This window comes from Terrapene carolina, unplaced genomic scaffold (genome assembly GCF_002925995.2).
Source record: "Terrapene carolina triunguis isolate 2854851 unplaced genomic scaffold, T_m_triunguis-2.0 Scaffold84, whole genome shotgun sequence".
Taxonomy (NCBI): Eukaryota; Metazoa; Chordata; order Testudines; family Emydidae; genus Terrapene; species Terrapene triunguis.
This window is the reverse complement of record NW_020664435.1, coordinates 14,921,127-14,945,552: the sequence shown is the minus strand read 5'-3', so window position 1 is coordinate 14,945,552 and position 24,426 is coordinate 14,921,127. Positions and strand designations below refer to the sequence as shown.

The window sequence follows — 24,426 nt, the reverse complement described above, 5'->3', positions numbered from 1 at the left end:
ACATTGCTGCAGGAAAAAAAAAATCCTAGGATTAAAAGAAGGACATAAGAAGTGCTACTACAACTAAAATGGGGGATGCAGTTATTTAAAATCTGAATATTATATTTGGACGTTGGTGGAATCCGGGTGACTGTCTTACCTGTGCTGAATACCTCAAACAATGTGGCAAATATCAAATAACCATAAGCAGCAAGCCCAGTGTCACTTTTTCCACGAAAGGAGGGTAAATGTTAAGGGACAGGGGGTTATATTTGATAAGGCATTTTTAAAATGATACATAAAAATGCAAATGATTTAGAACCATCAAACTATGCACATTGGTTGTAACCATATGGTATCACCATTAAACAGTAGAAAGGAAGAGACTGTTACATTCACTGTTGCAGTTTGCCTTTAACTATATTGTAATCTCTTTATGACATGGACTATGTCTGCCCAGCTATTTGTAGAACACCTAGAATAATAGGGCCCTAATCATGACTGGGGCCTTTGAGCACTACCACAAAATAAACAAGAAATTATTACAGAAAATTCCAAGTAACATATGTGATGACTTCTTTACTGGTCATCCCAATAAAGTCAATATAGCCCTGAAATGAGGTAGCATTTAAAATAATTTATATAATTCAGCTTTCCAAGTCTACACTGGACCATTTACTTATACTAGAATCTCCCTTTACGTCTTTTTTAATCCAACAGGTGGGTGATTTAACACTGAAATAATAATCTTTTTCATATCTGTAAGTTTGGTGAGGGGCAAAAGACCCAATGCCACTTCTGCTTTTTCATCATCCGGGGTAAAATCTTAGCTTCATTGGAAGTTTTGCCACTGACTTCAATGGGGCCAGGATTCCAGTTCAGTTCTTGTTTCACTCTCAGAAGTTTGCTTCTTCTCCCCTGCAAGACTAGGCTTAAACCACAGTTAATAGAAACGTTACCTACCTCACATGCAAGTTTTTGTTTATCTCTTGCTTCTCTAAAGATTCTTTCACGATCCCTCACATGTGATCCATTCATTGCTATGGATTCTGTAGAAGCTCTTCTGCCATCTTGGTTCTGCCTAGGGGATCTATAGCATTTTATGATGTAGTAGAGTGCATCATCTTTAAGATTTTAGACATGATTTTCCTACCACCACCGCCAAGAGGAAAGGATCTGGGGACTTTATGGTCATATGACCCCACCAGCACTCATTCCATGACCAGATTTATTTTTCTAACATCTCTCTCTCTCTCTCTGACAGGATGTTGCTTTAGTTAGGGATTTCAGTTTATGAAGTGTTTTCTTTTAGCATGTTAACCTCCTCTTCAGCATGTTGTACTTTCCAGTCTGTTTCATCCACCCACTTCTCAAAGGTTTTTAATTTGGATAGACACTGTCTCAAATGTTCCTTTCTAGGGAAAACACTGAGGGCCTTAGGTCCACAATCTGTTCACAAATGCCACAGCTTAACTAATTCCTTTCTGGCACAGCTCTCCTCTGAAGCACTCAGCATAGTGCAGGCAGCGTGGGCCTGATTCAATTCCCACTGAAGTCAATGCGAGTCTGAGATTGATATTCTCCTGTTTAATTAGTATATTCATCTCAAAACTTCTTAGACTCATAGGACGTTGAAAGTAATACATTTGATAGTCCTATTAACTTTTTTGCCCAGAAGTCCTCAGAAATACAGAATCGCATAGCATTATACCAAGCAATACATAATCATTTCTCCAGAACACAGCATCTGTGGCAGACATTGCAAAACGGTCTAATATCCTCTTCGACACAGGCATATAAATGCTACTATTTAATACCCACATGTATCATGGATAAGCTAAAGATTTATATTTTAGTCACAATTCAGACAACAGCTCTCTCAGAAAACAAAATTATTGGATCAAACTTAAGTGGTACCATCATTCCTCATTTCTGAAGAAGCTGGAGGGGGAACACCCTCTCCTACCCTATTTTTTCATCTCCCACAGTGAAGAGGAGAAGGATGACCTTCCCAATTTATTCCCTCCATTCAGCGGACAAAAGTAGAGAAATGGTATGGGGAGAGAGGATCATCCCCTCTTACTTGTCATACAAAGCAACAGAGAGCAACTTCTCCGAATCCACATACACACACAAAAGAAGAGAGTAGCTTCTCCCAGAAAACCCTTCCTGAAGAAAAAAAGGCTATGTCTACACGACAGCTTATGTCGGCATAACTTATGTCGCTCAGCGGGGTGAATAAATCAGCACCTGAGCGACATAAGTTACACCAACATAAGCATCAGTGTGTACAGCGCTGTTGGCGGGAGAGCTTCTCCCGCCAACATAGCTACCGCCGCTTGCAGGGGCTGGAATAATTAAGCCAATGGGAGAGCTGCACCACTGTAAACTCTCTAGTGTAGACGTGCCCGAAGTAAGGGGCTGTTCGAAGCAAAATTTTCCCCCAATTGGAGTATAGAGTCGGGGCAGACACATGCACACACCCTCTGCTCACTTGAGAAAAGAAGGCCTATCAGGCCCCGCTCATTTCCCTTTGCTTTAATGAACTGTGATCTTTCGAATTGTGCCAATCAACCTGAAATAATTAAATGGGAACTAGAACAAGAATATACTTTTGTTTTCTGTGTAGGAGGACTACTCTGGGTAGTGGAATAACAAGTTAAGAAGGAATAACCATGCTCTTTAGCTCCACTCTAACAGCATAACAATCATTCTGTCTCCACAATTGTAAACCTGATAACTAATCCATTAGAACAACAGCTGGTAAACTCCCAGTGCTTTCCTTCCCCAGGATGACCAATCATCAGCTGAACACCAGTCTGATGAAGGTACTAAAATAGTGCCAATAAAGATCTTCTTAGGGAAAAGAGGACAGAAAAATCTTAATCATATTTTCTATTCTCCAACCCTTGTTAAACCAGTTACTAATACTGTATTATTTAAAGCAGCTCTGTTACGGAACACAGTTTTCTGCTAAATAGAGTTCCTAGAAACAAACACAGTGGGAACAGAGTTAAAAGAAAAAAGGAAAATAAATTAATTTACATCGTACACTGCAAGGGAAAAGTTTCCTTGGGTATTTGAGTTCTCTACATCTACCACCTTCCACTGTGAAGGTATTATAAGTCTCTTTATCTAAAAATGCTCCCATAACTATGTTATGGGGGGGGGGGGGAATTAAGCTATTGTGACCTGTAAATCAGACCCTACCTTTCAACATAAAATATAAAAATATTAAAGTGTATCATTTTTCATTCTCACTTTCACAATCTAAAATGCCATACAATATTGAAATACAGAAGGATTATAACACAAGTAAAATAGTCATCCCAAATCCAGGAAATTAGACTGACTCAAGTGTGGATTTTAGAATTGTTACACCAAAAGTTTTATATTCTTGTAGGGGAGAAACGTGTTGGCTTTTTTCAGCAAAAATATTCAGTAAAGCACATTGGTTACTCTCCACTACCTTACCCTGTCTCCAACACTGCCAGAATCTATTCTGACAAAAAACAAAAACCCACAACACACCCGTTCAGTTTATTCATCACCAGCCAGACATTTCCTACTCTGTTCTTGTTTTCCAGCTCAAATTGATTTTTCTAGGACAGAACTATTGCACTATCTAAGGTTCTTCAATTAAAATGGCATATTTTATTCATGATTATATCCAAATACTACAATTATGAGGACCACGTAGAGTACTTAGATAAGACACATTTTCAATATTTCTTTCAGCCTCCTGCACTTCAAGGCAACATTTCTAGATTGTCATCCACCGAAATGACTATGGCCTAAATTGCTTCAAATGTTACCAACATCCATTGAGATTTTTTTAAACCGAACATTGATTGAGAGATCAGGTTCATGCCCCCTGAAGATGTGAAGCTAAATGTAGATAGATCTGCTTCCAGGCTTGAAAGTGCATTTTCACATCTTTGTGCACCCCCTAATGTAATTTCAGGTAGTTTGAAGCATTACCAACTCCACCAGGGGCAAACAAATGAAGGAGGTGTCCCAGAAGAACATTCACTTCATCTGAACTGAACAAGTCATCATGCAATAGAAAAAAGTGAAATCAGGGTTTTGTTTTAAAAAAAATTAAACAGCTTATCTATAGAGTCCCTTACCAAAATTATAAAAGATTAAAATTTTAAACAGCCTGAGATACTTTAGTAGTTTCAAATGGCGCTGAACTAATTTTTTTTTAATTAATCCAAAAAACACCCCACCTTTGATATTGACTTTTCCCCCTTTGGTGTCCCAGTACAAGGAACAAACTATTTCCTGTAAATGAAATGGTTTCCTTTTTTATTTTTTAAAGCACTATCTTCTAAACTTGGTGATAACTTTTTTTTTAAACCATAACCATAAAGTACAGACTTACTATTTTGATTTGTAAGTATTTTAACATGTCTTGGTTTCCCCTTTTGTAACTCAGCTAGAGATTTATTTCCTACCACAACCAAATTTCAAAACAGACATAAGGAGAGTAAGAAATTACAAGCCGCAATATTGTTATACAACATACTATACAAAAACAGGTCATTTAAGTTACAAGAAACCTAGTCATCAATAAATGAAAAAAAATATCCCACTCAAAAATCAATTATTTCGAGTCTTTTGTATAGAGAAGTAGTACACCTTTCAGGCAACTGGTATTAATGAGAAGACATGACTATAGAATCTCCATCTGTTTTTCTGACAAAGCTGTGACTACTCCAGTCTCTCATTGAAATTCCATTAATCTGGTGCACCAGGGTCCAATGCGAAAATCAAAACTCCATCTAACCCATTATCAGCTCACAATAACCTACAAGTGAACTCTGCCTGTTAGCACACAGCAAGTTATGATTTTGCGATCAGTCAGCCTGTTAGCCAATAAAAAAAAATCAGGTTAGGAACACAGTGCCTGGCAGGGATTTTTGGTTTGGTTTGGTTTTTGGGGTGCTTTTTTTTGTTATTTTATTTTTTTAATCCTTTTTCAGTTTCTGTAGGGTGTCTGGACCTTGTGAGCCTATGCATTATTCTCCTTCGTTGTGATTTAATTGCTGCCAGCAATCAAGTCAAAGCATCACTGAAGTGTGCTTGAATTTCATTAGAAGATATAACTTATGCTACTTTCCTACAGTACCTAATAAACCATAAAGAAACCAAAACACATATGGCTTGAGGGAATAACTGGAAAATTAGGTGGCCATTTGGGAACTGAGTGAACTTTTGAACCAGAGGAACAGAGAAAAAGAAATATTAAAAGGAAAGACAGACTTAGAATGCACACAGAGATGTGGGGGTTTGACCTTTTCAGTACCTAGAAAATTACATTAGCATTATGAAAAATACATATCATGTTTAGAGTTTATAATCCATCAAAGTTTAGATACTTTGTTAGTGCCTACCATAAGGTAAAAGTCAAAAGGACAAAGTAACAATCAGATTTGACAAAAGGCCTTTTGGTGACCTGGACTAATTTAGTTATACCGTACTTATTGTTAAATGGATTATCTCCCTTGTAATTAATATAACATTAGATAAAGGGCTCTCACACAAAAAACAGGAGTTTAGAATGATTGCAGAATACATATGATAGCCCTCCAGACAGTTACAGATAATTATTAGTATAACTTCGCAATTATATTTTTAGAGGAATACTGAGAAATCTGACCTTAGTATTTATAGAAAACATACAAGTCTTAAATTCTTTATTGTAATGTTTAAGCACATAAAACCAAATAATTTTGCATTACATAATCATTTAAGTACAGTAGAAGAAGAATGACCCTGGAAGTTAAATGGAGAATATTTCTGAACTTCAGTTAGGTTCCTAATTCCATACTTAATAAGCCTTGATCCTGCAACTGAATGAGTACAATGAGATTCTTACACCTGCATGGACCCCACTTTAAGTAAACTGGGATCAGCACAGGATCATGCGGATTAAGTTACAGGTTTGTGCCTTTAGGGTCCTAAATATAAGTAGGCTGGTTTTTGAAACTACTGAGCACCCACAAATCCATTCATGTCAATGAGAGCTGGAGGCACTCAGCACCTTTCAAAATCAGGCCACCTATTTAGGTACCTAAACAAAATTTGGGAGCCTAAGTCTAGGCAGCTAGATTTGAAAATATTGATCTACATTTTGAAATTCAAATGTCTTTAAAATGACCTACTGCACACAAACTAAACAAAAATGATTCAAGGAAATTATCAATATTTATGGACCAATTCCACCATCTTTACTCACTTCTGAGTCAGGATCTCCTACAGGACTTGGCCACAAGGGACAACTGTACAAAGTTTCATCATCTTAGATTATATTATCTTGTACTAGTTGTATTTTTATCCTACATTTTATCTAATTATCTAAGGATTTTGCAAATTGGCTATTATAGTGGTATCTATGCGCTTAATCTAGTAATTACAACATCCAAAAGAGACTAAATTAATTATCTGTATGTCCAAATTGATATGATATTTAATATATGTAGGCATCAGCATTGTTCAACAATTCATTGTTCAGTTTTGTCAACAAAACTGCTGTCTTTTTCTTAATAATGTACAACTTCAGAAAAAAATATATAGCTTCATTTTCTCTGTCAAATAGCCAGATAATTTTGACATATATCCTTTGTAGTAGCTTCAAACTCAACATATCGTAAGATATAACCACAAAAAGGTATTTTAATAAAATCTGTAAGTACAAAAAATGGAAACTTTAACTTTTTGTTTGTACTTTGGAAAACTAATTTAGATTTTATATAAGCCATGCCTTGTTTGACTAATAATTATAATATGAACGGAAAACAAAGTTTATTTTTGCTTTTTTAATAAAATTTCTACATTTGCCAAAATGAAAAACAAGTGCAACTGAAAAAGTATGTGATTATTGTTGCACATTTTAACAAAGTTGTGTGTATAAAGAAAATGTCGTTATTCAGAATCAGTGGTTAGAAGGTTTATCACTTATGCATGTACTTGACTTATCCCTGTTCTGCAATAGACATAATTTTATACCTCATAAAAGCAATTTATGTTTCCAAAGGGAATAATCTGGGTAACATAAAATGTGGAGTGCTATGTTGCAGGAAGCATATTTTCATTCAGCAATTGTATTCTGAGATGGAGCTGCACAGTTTGATCATCATATCATGGCAGAAAACATCATTCACTTCTAACTTTCAGTGCCACAAATTAATATACATAGTTAATTCATTTCTATATGTATTTAATTTATAATCATATATTACCCATACAGGATTTTTTTATATTGTGTATAAAAATAAATGGACCTCAAAAAATGGAAGCTATGATAAAGCAAGCTTAACTCTTGCAATATTCAGTTGTTCATATCTTCATTAAATGTAATGCTAAATTTGGTTGTTTATATACTTTTGAACACAGGATAAAACAATATGAAAACAACTATGGAACAAAGGGTTTTTTTTAAAATGGGAAGTCAAACTAAACATTTATATAAAGAAAACAATCTACATAAGACAGTCTTAATGTGAGGAAGCATTGTAGGAATAATTAATTTAATATTTTATGAACTCGTTCTGCATGAAGTTTAAAGAAAAATATCAATCAATTAAACTGTTTCATTATTTATAAGATAAATAATACAGCAAGCCATTAAGTAGCACAATAAAATTAAGCAAGAATCTGATCATGTTGAATTAACAAACAATTTGTTACTATGAATATTCACATACTGCTTTACCCACCGATCTATCTTTAAAAAAAATTCTACAGAAGAGTTTTCATTATGAAAAAATATGTGAGTAAAAACAGTGTGCACTTATGACAGGTTCACTATGCTTTTAGCACCACTAGAGAGAGCTCTTCAGTTCCTTAAAGGTTCTTGTAAAGGTAAGAAAACTGTCCAGCTGTCTGCTGATGCCTATCTGTTTATCTGCTTTCCAACCATAACACCACCCTAATCAAAAGGATCAGATTGCATGGGTTTGTAGCAAACTGGCAAATCTAGTGCATTCTAAGATAAATAAAGTCACGTACCATCAGAGGGTGCTTCATCCTCTTTATCATATCGGTCAGATGCTAATGAGAGATTATCAGGAGGTGAAGGGAAAGAGCCCTCAGACTCTTCCTCATCTTCCAATTCTCCTGCAAGAGTCAAACAGAAACCATTTGTTAATAACTGTCTCCTTCTGACATAAACAGAATTCATTTTGAAAGCAGAGATTTAGCAATTCTTTGTTAATAAGAAAGAATGATGTCAAGTCATATTTTAAATTAAACTGAACAAATTCAGGGTCCTATTGTTCTCTTAATTTCACTTTATGTACCTCCGAATACTAGAGTATGGCTGTGCACACTGGTGCTCCAAAGCTACATTCTAATTGGCCAAGTGGGTCTTTTTAATGATGTCATATTAATGAACCCCTCCCAATGGTGCACAGCTGGGGAAAAAAAAAAAAAAAAGAAAGAAAAAGAAAACCATGCCACACACCAAAACTGTGTGTGAGGGGAGAAACTAACAGGAAACGAAAGACAGACAGCCTGAGGATAGAGGGAAAAGAGAACACATTTGGGCAAGAAAGGGAAAAAGTCTTCAACTGTCTCCTTCGCAAAAAGTGCCAAACTGCATTTTCAGCAACATTTTGTGCACTTCCACACATTTTCAATTTGCTTTCTCCTCAGCTACGAACTATTTTTCAAAGTGTAAGGATACATCTTTCCACTTAAAAGTATTTTTAAAGGTAGTGTTTCCTTTTCCCCTTGAAATAAAAAATGGAGTCACACTTTAATAGCACTCAGCTACAACTGTGCGTGTATAGCACAGTAATCTATAGGTGTGCTTCTCAGGGAACTAAGGGCCTCAAATACACCTGAGGTATACATCAATAGCTGGCTAACGTACATGTCATGTTGGGTCTTATTGCTATAATGAGGGGAAATGGAAAGGGGGAGGGGGGGAAGTATTACATGCAACTTTCATTTTCATTATGCAAAATGAAGTTTCCTTCCCAAAATGTGGTATATGTCTAAAAATATACCAACTATGCAAAGAAAAGGAGAAGAGTTACGCATATCAGAGAATGTAGAAAAAGGAGAGTGCCCAATCGCTCTTCTTTCAAAAACTGTTTATATTTTGCAAAAATTGAGTGAAAGCTGAAGTTGTCAGGCGTAAAAACTTACCCACACAGAAAAATAATCTGAGCACAAATAGAAATACTGTCGCCCTGTGTACAAGAACGTGTATTTGTGTACCCATACTTTGTGTTGAAAATACAGTAATTGAAATACTTAACACTAAGAAAATATACCATAGACACTGAAATAGAGGGGGAACTAACTTGGAAGATGTTTGAGACTATATTAAGCCAGATCTTTTGTTTTTGTGTTTAAACCAAGTGCTTTGTAGTTCACACTACAGGCTGAAATGCAGTCTTTAACTCACCCGATTGTACCTGGGAATTGTAGCTCATTTTGGTATCATAGATCACCCAATATTCTGGAGCTTCAATGAAAAACACATCTACAATGCTTAACTTTATGCATGACAAAATGATTTAAGAGTAGAATCAGCCTTAATTCTCAGTTTCCTGGCTTTGTGGGGTTGAGAGATTTAGGAGTCTGTTCTGTTAATATATAGGGATATTACTCCCTGAAGTTTTATACATCAAAAGTATAATAAGCCTTCTTGTTAATTCTGTGGGGTCTTCTGTATCTTTGGACAAGCCCTAGTAATCCTTTCCCTACTTTTCATCTTCCCACAACCAGACCCTGTATCAAAGCCAATATTCTTCTGACTGAGGAAGACTGGAACAGACTGCATTTGAAGCTATCAGTGCTACTCCTTAACCAGTCAGAGGAGTCAGTGTTGAGCAGCACAAACCATTTTCTCCCCTCCACAGGTGCTAAGTGCCTGCAAATACATCTGAAAAGCATAAATAAATTAAAGGAAAGTGTTCGACTTGTATTTATGTAATAGAAAGCTGAACTACCAAGCAACAACAGGCATCAGGTAAATGTATCCAATACAATTTGAAGACATAATTGAAAGCATTACAGCCTAATCAGACATCTAAAAGCAAGGCATGCTCAAACGAATTGTCTATAGACTCATTAGCTGGCAGCCATTCCATTACAATCACACATAATGTCAGTAGTGCCTTGAGCCTATGCCAATGACAACAGCATAAATTTTGCATCTCATTTCTGTGGTCATAAAATTAATGATCAGTTTTAAAATACTTCTTTGTAAAAGTTATTGCACACAGAAAAGACATGAATGTGTCCCTGTTATATAGTCATGAGGATAATTAAGGAGTTGATGTTCATTAATATGGTTTCTTGTTTCCCCAGAACAGCATTTGATTTATCCTGGAACTTTTTTTTTTTTTTAAAGTTTAATTAATGATATACCGTTAACAGTTATATATATATAAAAAAAAGTCCTATTCTCTCATTTCTGCAGTTTAACTCACCACTTAGGTTTGACCACAGAATCAATATTTTGATTTGCCCACAATAAAAGGTACTGTACCTGATCTTTTCTTATTAAACACCATCTTTTCAATTACAGTACATTAATTTATTGATGTTCTGAAACAGCACACACCAAGGGGGTAAGTGTGCAGAATGGTAAGTGGGGAATTAGACACTTAAGTGTTGTTATGTTAACAAGGGCTGCACTTTAATTCCCTGTATTCTGCATTGAACATTTCCAACAGGTTTAGCTGGTATTGACTGAATATAAGAACAAGACCATATTATTTTATAGGGATCTGGTAAAAAAAAACCCCATCAAACTCTTCTTTTTTTCCACAATTTGTTTTCCTCTGCTACTACTTGTTCATAGTAATGAACTCAAACATTTAAGATATTACTTCAGCCACTTAATCTGTAAAGGAGATCAGACATCAGACATCACTTCAGCCTCTGGCCCTGAAATAGACTCTTGCTAGATCAGGGGTAGTCAATTATTTTTTGTCAAGGTCCAAATTTCTTGGTCAAGGTACAGTCAAGGTCCAGACTCCAGAGAAAATAATAAACAGCAATAATGATAATGATAATAAATAAAAATAAATTATTATTAATAATAATTAAAAAAGTAAACAACATGATTTTGGGGTCCGTTCAAAAGTGGCTGGCCATCCGGATTTGGCCCACTGTCCACCTATTTACTACCCCTGGTCTAGACACTGTGTTAATAAAACATCTAGGAAGGAGGAAGCAAAGAAATTGCTCAAACTTAATCTTAAAGCATATAAAACACTTACAGGAGGGCAGGCAAGCAGCTGCCTCAAAAACTCCTGATTTTTTGCTATTCCAGAAGGCTTGGCCAAACGTGTCAAGCTGAAATGAATTCCTTCTGCCCAGTATCCAACCTCCACTGCTGGAAAGACTATTATACCCAGCAATTAATAAATGTAAGATTCCCAAAACAGGTTCGTTAGCTCAAATGAGTGAATAAAGTTACTTTCAAACTAAAGCTTGTACACTTTAGTCTCTTGGTTGTTTAGTTGATTTTCAATAGAACATCAATGAGAAAATGACTCAATCCACCTGTCACCCAAGTGGTTCCTTTGATGGCTATTCTCTCCATGCCCACTGTGACATGCAGCAAACTGATAAAGTATGTGCATTAAGGTGTGTGAATCAATCATCTAGGTTTTGATATCAAGTGGTAATTTTAAACATCCAAAGAATTCCTACCTGAGCTTTACAAAACCAAAGAAAGACATCTACATATTAAGCACTACAGAAGCAGTATGAGGTTTGTAGGTGAATATGTTTCAGAGATGTGAAGAGTCAAAAAGCATTAGGAAAGTCTTTGAAAAAAATGATAGAAATATTTAAGTAACTATCTCTGAAATTTCTCATGTAAAGTTCTCCCAGTGTTTCCAGAAGAGTTCTACCAGGAGATTGTATCTGGCATGTGAAATTTTTGGTGGATTGCTTAGGTTGGCAGTGAGATAGGGAGATACTAAGAAGTGAGCTTAAAATGGAAAGCAGCCGCTAACTTTATTTAAAGAAGGACTAGCCATCTACAAAACTCAGGAAACTAATGCTCTGCACACAAGTTGATTCTTCGGCATTGTCTTCACTGCATGCTAACCTCATGTTCAACACCACCATCCTGCACTTGCTCAAGCTCAACATGTAGTTAAACTACGTTGTCCTGTTGGTACACATCAGGATCACAGATATTGTGATATTAGGGAGAGGAACAACATACCAGCTTGCCCATGTTGAAAGAGGTCAGACCTGTAGAACACCCTGGCATCATGCACCCTCTCCCGCTGCATCCAAAGTAGGTGAGCATGAATATGCCATGATGGTCCACAAGAACCTGCATAACAATGGAATAGTATCCTTTCCTGTTAATATACTCGCTTGCTCAATACTGGTGGGGATGCATACTGTTCCCCCCGCCATCGTGCCTGTGCAGTTTGGGAGCCCATCCATTCAAACCCTTCAATTATTTCAGGAATATTTCCAATTTTACAAGCCTGGGGGTCTGTGACATTGCACTACATATGTTTTATGGAAATATGCTAATGAGTATGAATATAATGTAACTGGAATATGCTTCATGCAAAGGGTCTCTTGTAAGGTATCATTACAAAGCTTATGATCTACTGAGTGTGTTTATCCTATTTGTTTCCATGTATTATTTCTAAGTCTGGAGTTAGGAGAAGATATAAACTTGTATTACTGATGTAAACATGTTAAGTGGAAGCCATTAAGGGTGCTTCAGAATCAATCACCTATAAATGGCTCTGTTTACTTGCAAACCTTCTGGGGTATGTGCCAGCCAGCCTTGGAAGAATGGAGACTAGGGGTCTCACAGGACATGTGACCATGTCACATGATACTGCGATCCATCTTAAACCTGGTGCTTTTCCATTTAGAAGGAGGGGTGGGAACCCAGAGAGAGACAAAGGATTCCTGCCTTGTGCTAAAGCTATAAAAGGGGGTGGAACAGAACAAAGGGGTGGCCAGTCATGAGAAATCCCCTAGTTACCACCTGAGCTGGAACTAACAAGGCTGTACCAGGGGAAAGGATTGGACCCAGACTAGAAAGAAGTCTAGTCTGTGAAAAAAGCTTAATGGAACATCTCTGAGGGTGAGATTTACCTGTATTCAGTTTCTTAATGTATTAGGCTTAGACTTGCATGTTTTGTTTTATTTTGCTTGGTAACTTACTTTGTTCTGTCTGTTATTACTAGAAACCACTTAAATCCTACTTTTTATACTTAATAAAATCATTTTTGTTTATTAATTAACCCAGAGTAAGTGATTAATACCTGGGGGCAAACAGCTGTGCATAGCTCTCTATCAGTGTTATAGAAGGCGGACAATTTATGAGTTTACCCTGTATAAGCTTTATACAGAGTAAAACGGATTTATTTGGGGTTTGGATCCCATTGGGAGCTGGGTGTCTGGGTGCTGGAGACAGGAGTACTTGCTGAGCTGTTTTCAGTTAAGTCTGCAGCTTTGGGGGTGTGGTTCAGACCCTGGGTCCTTGTTGCAGCAGGCTTGTGTGTCTGGCTCAACAAGACAGGGTTCTGGAGTCCCAAGTTGGCAAAGAAAATGGGCTCAGAGGTAGTTTCAGTACATCAGGTGACAGTCCCAAGGGGGGTCTCTGTGACCGAACCCATCACAGGGGACAGCACATCATTAATTGGCTTGCTAACTTCAATGACCATTGCACCATCTGTAGATTTTCCAACCCCAGACTGATTGCTAACTGATCTATAGCAATCTGGGGGTGTCCGTTTCCATAGGCAACAACGACATGCTTCTGGACCTTTAATGGGTCTCATCTAGGTGCTCTGCCACTCAAGGTCTGAGGCAAGCTCCTCCCACAGTTCCATGAATGCATATGTTTTAATGCAAAAGTCCTGGGCCCACTGCCAGTTACCCCATATTTCCATCATAATTCGCTACCACCAGTGTGTATTTGCATTCCTGGCCCAGAAGTGGTGGTCTGCATAGAGATCATCTGCCATTAAAAACAGCATCAGCTAGGTCCATACTTCCACATCCACGTGATATCGTTCAGTAGCTGTTGTTGTGCTACTCCTAACCGTAAGCCACTGCCTCTGTCTTTTCCAGCCCCAGAAGTCCCTGCTACCGACTCCGGATGGCAGCTTATGCAGAACCACAAAACAGAAACACTGCCTCAGTAAAAAGCAGCAGCTCTCAGCCCGGTCATTACAGAGAGCAGGAACCGTATCTCAGCACGTAACAGCACAAGTATGGTATCTAGGGTCCACAGTACTTTCAATCATGCTTCTGCCAACTTTAGCATGAGTTAAAAACAAAGCTCTTTTAGCTAAACATTTTGGCAGCCAAAATATTGATTCAATTAATCTCAAACATAGATAGAAATGCCAAAAACTGTAATAACTCTCAATCTTCAACAAAGTCCAGGCTCCTATCTCCTTAGAACCAAAAACTAGTCTCTGTATAAGCGTCATTAAAAATTCATGTAATCACTGATCTTTCAGGAGATCTCTCTGTTGGAAAATTTAGAACAATTTAGATTGAGTGTGATTATACCCACTTTTTGATGCATCTACAGTTCTAAAGGGCTGAAGCACAACAACAGTCAATAAGAAAAAAAAAAAAAAAAAAAAAACACCTCAGAGGTCCTACAGGAAAACCCTAGGAACAAACAAAACTCAGCTAAGCTCCCTCTTTATCTTATTGTTTATTAAGTAAAGAATAAAGAAAAATTCTAAGAAAGGGAGAGTGTTTTGGACATTAATCCAGTATGTACATGTTATCTTGAGAGCAGGATAGGGATTCTACCTGTTCACAATTAGCATTATATCCTAACTGTAAGAGCCAATGTAAAATTAGGTAATAACTCATGGATGAGAATTAAGTGATATTTTCACTTTGTATATCCATGCTCATGAATGCGTCTAGATTTTCTATGTAGATAACATTTTCAAAGTTTGGCCCCATTTGTAGAACTCACCAACATACATTTTTGTGTCCTTTCATTTTAGTTACATTGAAAGAAAACTAAACAATGTCAAAATTTACAAGCTATACCACATGCAGTTCTAGACGCTCCAGGGGGATTAAGAGTGCTCAAGGCAATGCTGTTCTTCTTAAAGGTTGTATGTACTTTCAACAAAGCATATCAAATAAACTCATCACTGAAATCAGAGCAGGTCATAAGAATATGGCAACCACTACATGCTGAATTCTGCAAGTTATATCTTCCTCTAGAGCTAAAGAAACCTCCTCTCAAAATTAGTTGAGGAGAAAAAAAAATGCACTACCAACCAGATCAATTAAGTCTTTAACAGTTGGAAGAGCAGATATGCTATAAGAAGTTTTCTTCAACTTGGTTTTAAATAAACTGCAGTAAATAGGAGCTCTGGTCTTTGTAACCAGCTCACATGTTTATCTGTGAGCCTACCTAAATCATTTTGAAACCTTCTGGTTGTTATATACAAATTTGGAAGTTGCACATTACTGTACATACACTACAACAAATACTTTAAAATGTAAAATACGCTTTACAAAAATCAGATACATTTTAAATTGAACAGTGACCCCACCTAATTTCAAATTAAAGCTAAGACATTTTCTTAATAAAAATACAAATTTTGAATTTATTTTCTTTATCCTTTTCCATTTACTTCTGATGAAGATGACCAAAATGTGATTTTAACTTGAGTGGAAGGACTAAGATATAATATAAAGTGGGGTAATTTAATTTAAAAAAATTGTAAGTGCAAACTTTTTATTTTGATTTTGCCAAACCCAATTGATTCCAGAAAGTTAAGAACCGCCACTGTTAAAATGGAAAATGAAAGATATAGATATATATTTAATTCATTCAAATTATTTTAAAAAATCTATAGTCTGATTTTAACTGTATTTTGCTTTAGCTTTTCCTAGCTGAAAAGCTGGTTCATAGAAAGTGTCAGTACACTCTCACGTTATCAGCTAGCACTAATATTAGTTATACATTGGTATCTCCTGTCTACAGATAGAAGGTACCAGGGTTCGACTTTCTGCAAAGAGTGCAACTTCGCATAAGCTTTTTTGACCTCACACTGTGACCCTCATACCAGCATCCACAGGCTACAGGTCATGACCTCATGAATTAGCATCATGGAAATAAGGGCCATTCCAGGTTTAGTTACAGAACAGAACACTGTAGCAACAACTCTTCAATCTTTTCTCTTTCTAGCTGCACTGTGCAGCTTTGTTTACTCCTCAAGAAGACAATACAGAACACAAACTTCAGTTTTCATTACTAGCACTCTAAATCTTGTTCTCCTGTGCCAAAGGTCTGATTTCCTGCTACACTATGAACATATTCATTCAGGGTGGATCAAAAGCCAATATCATATAGTCATTAAAATCAACCTATTAAAAAGTAAAAGAGATATCACTGTTGAAGAGAAGACTTTAGTATCTCTCCTTCACAAAAAAGGTCTCAAATAAATTATCACTATTAATGTTCCTTACTGCCAAAGTAGACTGCTTTGAATACACATTCTATGACAAAACATTAATTGTATAGTTTTAGACAATACTGAGTTTTTGTTATTTATTACTTTATTAAGTAATCTATATTTAAGACATTCAATTTATATAAACTTCCAGCTACATTTCTAAACAAGACCCCTTTATTAGTGAACTTTCTCCTATGGTGTATTCATGAAGTAAATATAACCAAGTTATTAAATGAGTGAGGTTTTAGCACACAAATTTTGAAGCACACAGGAGATTTTTGAAGCTTTTAATTTTTTTGCTCAGCAGGGGGAGCTAGCATCCTCATCCTTGAAAGTCAATAAATGCACAAGCTGAACATTTGAATGTTATGCTTTTAAACACATGTACAGTTTGTTTATTCAACTGAGAGTCTGCCAATGAGCAAAGTATTTAAGTCATACCACAGTGAAATAAAATATTTTACATTTACCTTTATCCTGGAAATCTTGAGGGTAACTGCAGGGGAGGGAGAAAAGAAAGACAACATAAAGCAATATGCATTTGGAAAGTCTCAGGTTGTGACAAACCCAAATACAGAAAAAGTATTAGTTTCCAAATAACAGTTTTGAGCTATGAGTACTGCTGCTGCAAATTTATATTGCAAATTTTCACCTTTATTAAAACATTTAATCAGTTGTTCTTCCAGTGTTTTTGAATTTTTGAGCATGATTATCAAACATTTTAAAGAAATTTCATGGAATAGTGACAAATAAAAAATGCTACTTAAAAACAGATTCAGGTGTAATAATAAAAATACTTTAAAAAAGATTCTAACACATTTGCTCAAATAGCTTAATTAAAATGGTGAACATATGACATAACGTTTACTTTTCCATTACCTTCCCAAAAGTTAATATCATATTTTAAGATATCTCTATATAAATGAAAGCCATTTATCAGAAGTTACATATCACAATCTTTTTACATGTTTTATAATGAACACAATGTGACTTGGATTTGGCTTGAATATTTTAGCAGCATATGAAAAACAAAATGGATATACAGAAGATACTTGTTAATTAAGATGTTGATATGCGTTTAAATATAATAGCTCTTTGAATACATATTCACATATTGTGAATACATATTCACAATAAGCAAGGCTTAATAAAATTTATCCAACAACTCAAACGGAATGATACTACTATACCTCTTATACTGAGGGATACTACTTGCTGTGGTGAAAACTACATGGATTGCCATGTCCCCCAAAGCTACTATCCTTGCAACATATGTGAACAAAACAGTTGCAGGGTGCAGCGACACAATAAGATGCAAGGTAAATAAGTAAGGAAAGGTCATTGTTATGTATGGCTTTAACTGAAATCTCAGGAAGCTTGAATTTATTTGAGGAGGTGTAAAAAGGGGAGCTGATCAGAATGACTGGCAAGTAAGATGATCTTAACAGCTGCATTTTGTATGGACCAGAAGGGGTGGTGCAAGTGTCAGGAAACCCATTGAGCCGATGGTTAAAAGCAATGAAAATGAGAATCCAGGAGGCCCTGCGTGAGAGACTTAGAAATGCAAGCAGAGATAAAAGGCTAGATCTAAGAAACATTGTGTAGAAAATAGCAATGTTTGGACACAGCCTGGATGAGTAGAACCGGTTGGAGAAATCAAAGGTGACTCTAGCAGATGCACATTTGGGGGCATGGGTGATAATAAGATGGGTGGCGTTAGCAGTGATAAAGGTGGAAATGGGAGAATTTGGAAATAAAGATAAGGGCTGAAATCTTGGCCCCACTGAAGTCAATGGCAGAGCTCCTGTTTACTGTAATTGGGGTCGGGATTTCACCAAAGGAGTTCAGTTTCAGCATGCTGAGTTTCAGTTCATGATAAGACACTCAGGAGAAGATAGAGAGGGGTAGAGATGTAGGACTGAATGGGAGGAAACAAGTCAGGAGTGGAGAGTCATCTCTAGAAATGACAGCTAATGAAATCACCCAGGAATGAGTTGTGGGGAAAGAAGGGCCAGAATCTAGGACAGAGCCCTGGGGGACCCCCATGGAAAGTAGAAGAGGGGAGGAGGACCACCTACCAAAAGAAACATTAAATGAACAGAGAGGTAGGAGAACCTTTAGATTATAAACATTTAGGAGCCGGTTCTACATCTTCCTCATTAGAATAGCACTGAGTATACTGTCACCACTCAGTTACACTATCACTGACATTTGTAAAGGAGTGTGACATGAGAGCCAAGGATGAATATCAAGAAGGAAGGAGCAATCACTGTGAAAAAAAGCTGTGGAGAGGCTGAAGAGGAGAAGAATAACGAGTGCCATAACATATCCTAATTTAAGATACAACATACTGCAGAACAGATTTTTTTTCCAATATGCCAAATCCTCCTCACTCCGTAGTTTGACTGAAGTTAGAGGGTACAACTAAGTCTCAAACTATACTCTCTGAAACAACATTAAGAAGACAGCTTTGTCTGGCCTATGCTGCACTTAACAGTTTTCAATATCAGTTTAAAGGAACTTGTTGCTTAAAACTATTTTCAGCAGTGGTTAAATTTCCTAGCATAAACAAGGCTAATGAGAGAATAGGTTAAAACAAACAGATGTTGAAGTCAGTGGACAGAGTTATGCCAGCTTACATCAGCTGAGAATCTGGCCCAATGAAAATAATCATGCAACTGCAGCAAGCATCCTGGATAAATTCTTCCAATATTACTGTTTTTATGTTTTAAAGAACTCATTAGTCAGAGGAAGATAGACCCTGGGCCAAGAACCAAAGCCCTGATCCCACAAAGGAATCCACACAGGCAGACACCTTCTGCCCCCATTCCCTACTGAAATAAGTTGAATCCTGTGGGGATTCAATTCAATTCACCCATGTAGATCCCTTTGCAAAGTAGCCATACAAAACTCCTTGTTAAAACAGAGTAGTTATCAAAGAGCAACAAGCATTTACTATTAAATTAAAACAATAAAGATGACTTACTTAGCCTTGACCTCTTTTATCTTCTTAATAAGGGCATCCTTTTTTTCCTTTGCTCTCTTGGATAAATTTTCTCCTTTGAGGGTATCAGATATAAATGTGTCAACATCTAGACCATGAAAAAAAAAAAAGGTTACACATTTTAAGGGAAAAAGTGATAATCTTCTGAAGATAAATATCCCCATGTTGGATTGTTCTGATATTATCACTTATGAAGAAACCTATTTTATCTGTTCTATGTATAACATGGTTGAAATATTTCAAATTCTAAAACTGGATAAATTTGTTCTCTGCTCTACTTATGCTTAGCACAGCAAATGCTGTTTCGACATTAAATGAGCAAGAATTTCACAAGACTAAATAAACCTTGGTGCTATGGCAAATACATTGTACCACTTATGGTATAAAGCTAAAAGAATAAACAGCTTTTGTGCATAGATTACATTCATGTTATTTTATAAGTTTAAATTTCAAAAAGTGGCTGAGTCATTTACAACATTATAGCAGAACCAGATGAAGTCACTACCGGTATGGATCAGTTGCTGGTTCCTTATAAATTCAATTTTCAGATGTTTATACGTTGCCATTGTACCCCATATTGGGCTAATACTTGATATCCAAGGCCCGCTCCTGCAAAGTTACACAGGCACTTAATGTTACATAACTGAATAACCCTATTGAAGTCAACAGAACTACTCATGTGCTTACAGCATCTGTGCACTTGCAGAATCAGGGCCCAAGTTATGAGCTGCAATATACTTTTTTTATTCTTAAAGCAAAAGATAAACTGATGATATCGTCATTTAGAAATGAACTGTTTAAAAACAATGTTGTTTTGGTTTTGTGAGAATTTTGTCCCACTCCAACTAAAGAGATTTGATCGTTCAAAATTAATACCCATTTCCCTATTCTTTTTTGTTTTCAAAATGAGTATATTATTTCATATTGAAAAAGGCATGAGAAAAAACTGTAAGTTTACAATATTTTATTTGCATGCTGAATTAACTACAGCCTAATAGACCTAATCCTGCCATTCTTCCTTGGTTTAAACTCCCATCCACTTCAGCGGGCGTTATGCAGTCCCTACTCCTGAATGATTGTGCTCAAAAGTTCCAGTGACATTGCACCAGGACTAGATAATCCGGACTTTCAATGCAATTTCACTGGAAGCATCCCAAACACCTACATATAGTAACAAACTGCATTGTCGGGATAGCAAGGTCAACCAACATAAGGATTCAAACTGAAAAACACCTCACATGGTATTCCAACAGCCATAATATAAGTGGTTTGTGGATATAATAGAGTGTCAATGAAAAGGCTTAGCATTGTTTTAGTGCTTAGTATTTCACAGATTTCCATAATCACAGCTGCTATGGAAGAGCTATTTATATCACACCAGAACTTGACCTATTTGTCTAACCTGAAAGTTACTAAATTCAAACAGCACTTGCTATGTTAAAAATTTACCACATTTTCGGTATACACAAAGAGGGCCAAGTTCTTCCCCACCACTTACATACATGCTACTCCACTTAAATGAACAGCACTGCATGCATGTAACTGAAGTAAGAATTTAGCCCATAAGATGATAGATCATGCATTATTTCAATACCCTTATATGGCTCACATAAAGCAGGGTTAAGATTGGAGCATTTTTCGTATTTAGGGGAGTTAGTTGCAGAATGTAAAGCAAATATTCTACTTCAAGTTATTTTAAAATACAACTTTGTATTTAAATTCCCTAACTTGAGTATTTAATTGCCTATTTTAAGTTTTCATTATGAAGACAAGTTTCACTAAGCATGATCCATTTTGCATTTTGTGCTGCAACAGAACAAATTAAGCCAAAAAATTCTTGCTTTCAAAAATTAGTTTAGCCACTACATCAACAAATGTAGCCATGCCATTCTCTATTTAAAAAAAAAAAATTACCAAAACATTTTTAGGAGATTTGGATTAGATTGCTATCATCATGCAATATGTGGCGAAATCTTGAATCTGTAAGGTTTTTGAAGATCTGAACAAGTGCTTTTCACCCAGAGGTGAAGAGAGTGTCCCCCCAATCACATGTAGCAGAGCAGCCCTTAGAGTAGCTGAAGTCTCACTCCAGAAGTGTTACCTTCTGCACAAGGGCAGAAACAAAGGGCCAGTGAGTTAATGTAGTTGCAAATCCTCCAGGCCCACCCACAGAAACTTGGCCAGCACTTTGCCCTAGAATCTGTACCCTTTCACAAGCTCCAAGGATCCTGCCCCTCTTGCTCTGAAGTGCAGTTGGGATGCTGTCCTGAGGTAGATTCCCATGAAGTCAATGGGCCTGATCCTGTTCCCACTGAAGGCAGCAACAAAATAGCCAATTACTTCAAACAGGAGCAGCAAGTGTTCAGCAATTCTCAGGATCAAACCCCAAAGGTTCTGCTGTGTGCAGGGCAGGGAAGAAATGGTCTTGGTGAACCCTTTGCCTTTTATATATTTACTCAACAAGTTAGCAGCTTTGAAGTGCCATTTAGATAGCAATATGCAAAAGCCCAATGTCGCTGGTCACTTTTCTAAACAGAAAGTGATGTTTACATTGTCATCTTTAAACCCTTCATCTAATTCATTACAGCACTAGGCCTTTGCAGCCTCCAACTAAACCTCTGCAGGCCACCTTACTTCTTATTGAATTCCAAACCCAAGCAAAAATACCATCATCCAAGTCACTGTCAAACAGATAAGAACATGTGCTGCAATTACTGAGCAAACATACATCACTTATGGCTAGGGCTGCCAGGAGTCCAGTTTTCGACAGGAAAGTCCAGTCGAAAAGGGACCTGTTCAGTGTCCAGTCAGATGTACTGACCAGACACTAAAAGTCTAGTTACCGCAGGTGGGTGGGAGGCACAGGGTCATCAGCCAGGGCTGCCTCCTACCTGCATCTCGTGGGAGTCGAGGGAGCCCATCTTGGAAGGTGGGGAGGATGAGAGGAAGGGGCGATGGGGGAGGGGAAGAGCAATGAGCGATTGGGGTGGGGCCTCGAGGGAAGAGGTGAGCTGGGACGGGGCCTCAGGGAAGAGGCAGGGCAGGGGGAGGTTCCGGTGCTACTGTTGTAGTGTCCAGTTTTCAGAAATTAGAAAGTTGGCAACCCTACTTATGGCTTGGGATATACAGTGTACCCAAACTGTGTTGGGGACCAATGTCTGTACTGTGGATATAATGCATCCTTTTTGGACGAACATTGAATGTGAAAGCAGAGGTGAAAATAAAGCTTGCAACCTCCAAATACTATAGAAGCAATGCAGAAATGGATGTACCATCTATTCTCATTGTGAGATTTTGCAAAAAGTCAATGAAATTGTGATAAAGCTGTTGTTTATTGAAAACAGCAGTGACATGGAGGAGAGATCTTTCCCAATGGGAATATAGATCTCTCCCTCCTGTGGACTTTCAAGGTAAGCTAAGATACCACAGTAGATACTATTCACCTTACATCACTGTTCACCTTCTTATGCACAGAAGAAAAATCAAGTTGCATTCAGAAAAGCTTCAGAAGAGAGTCAACTCAAACCATATTTTGGCACAAGATCCTATAGTTTCTAACAAATACAAGTCTTCCTTAGTATTGCTGTTAATATTTGTGGACAGAGCTGGCAAACAAATGCTCTATCAAGTGCAAAACAAAAATTCCAACTCTCTCTACTAGGATGCTAAGGCAGAAATCTTACACATGCTAAATTTCAATGCCAGTATCACACTATAGCATATTAAAAAATTTAACGCACATTCAGACCTTTCAGCTGCCCATGATTACAACCAGTGTTGTAGCCGTGTTGGTTCCAGTATATTAGAGAGACAAGGTGGGTAAGGTAATATCTTTTATTGGACCAAATTCTGTTGGTGAGAGAGACAAGCTTTCAAGCTAACACAGAGCTCTTTTTCAGGTCTGGGAAATGTACTCAGTGTCACAGCTAAATACAAGGTGGAACAGATTGTTTAGTATAAGTACTGTTATGAGTTAACTACTTATGCTAAACAATCTGTTCCACCTTGTATTTCACTCAGACACTCTAAGTACATTCTCCAGACCAGAAGAAGAGCTCTGTGTAAGATCAAAAGCTTGTCTCTCTCACCAACAGAAGTTGGTCCAATAAATGGTATTACCTCACCCACCTTGTCTCTCTCATGATTATGTAGAATGTTCTGCATTTCGGTCAAATCTTCCTTTGTTGCACAGCTCCACAAAGACAGGCAATGCGATGCAGACACAAGAGATAGAGTCCCCTGCAGAACACCTGTGTAGCCTAGAGTAAAGTGCTCTGGGCTGGGATCCAGGAAGCCCTGAAATCTAAGCTCATCTCTTCTAGTCACTGCTGTTTGTATTTCTATGCACTTCATAGTCTTTATTACTGAACAGGGCCTCATACCCCTACATTTAGGAGGGAAGCAAGTATCATTCTCCCCAGAGGCCATTCAATACAATCTGCCACCCTAGGCAAAGCTCCAGCCCCTCTCCTCATAGGCCTAGGCAGCACATTAGGCCCAGCTAGCCAGAGCACCCTCTGATTCCCCCATTCCATAATAAACCTAACAGAGATGTTTTGCTCGAGATCATTTGCGTTGGAACTGAGAATAGAAGTCAGATCTCTAATATGACAGATGCAAGTCTCACCCACTTAGCCATATTGCTTTTTGAACTGAATGAGCCAATGCGTTTAACTGCTACTCTAACCACTAGTTCATTCTCCCTTCCCAAGGGCAGGAATAGATTCTTGAAATCCTGACCCCCAACATTCTACTGCTGCGAGGAAAACAGCTGTGTAATCCACTGGTAAAGTATGCACCACATCCCTCAAAAATCTGGTCCACTCAAAGGATATCTTTAACTCAAGCATTAAAGGTGGGGTGACCAGGTGTCTGGTTTTCAACCGGAGCACCTGGTCGAAAAGGGACCCTGGTGGCTCTGGTCAGCACCGCCGACTGGACCGTTAAAAGTCTGGTTGGCGGTGCTGTGGAGCTAAGGCAGGCTAG

General features: G+C 37.4%; 1 protein-coding gene across 2 annotated transcripts in view; it reads right to left on the bottom strand.

Annotated features, from left to right (window-relative positions):
- Positions 1 to 24,426, bottom strand: part of SKAP2 (src kinase associated phosphoprotein 2) — a 152,453-nt gene that overhangs the window by 112,689 nt on the left and 15,338 nt on the right. The window contains exons 2-4 of one of the 2 annotated variants that reach the window (XM_024223032.2): positions 19,423 to 19,528; positions 16,907 to 16,932; positions 7,996 to 8,103 (exon numbers count right to left, since the gene is read on the bottom strand). In XM_024223032.2, the coding sequence (XP_024078800.2) occupies positions 7,996 to 8,103; positions 16,907 to 16,932; positions 19,423 to 19,528 (240 nt within the window). Of the gene's footprint in view, positions 1 to 7,995; positions 8,104 to 12,184; positions 12,261 to 16,906; positions 16,933 to 19,422; positions 19,529 to 24,426 lie in introns of those variants that run through there. The other variant, XM_029910997.1, reaches the window with a different exon arrangement.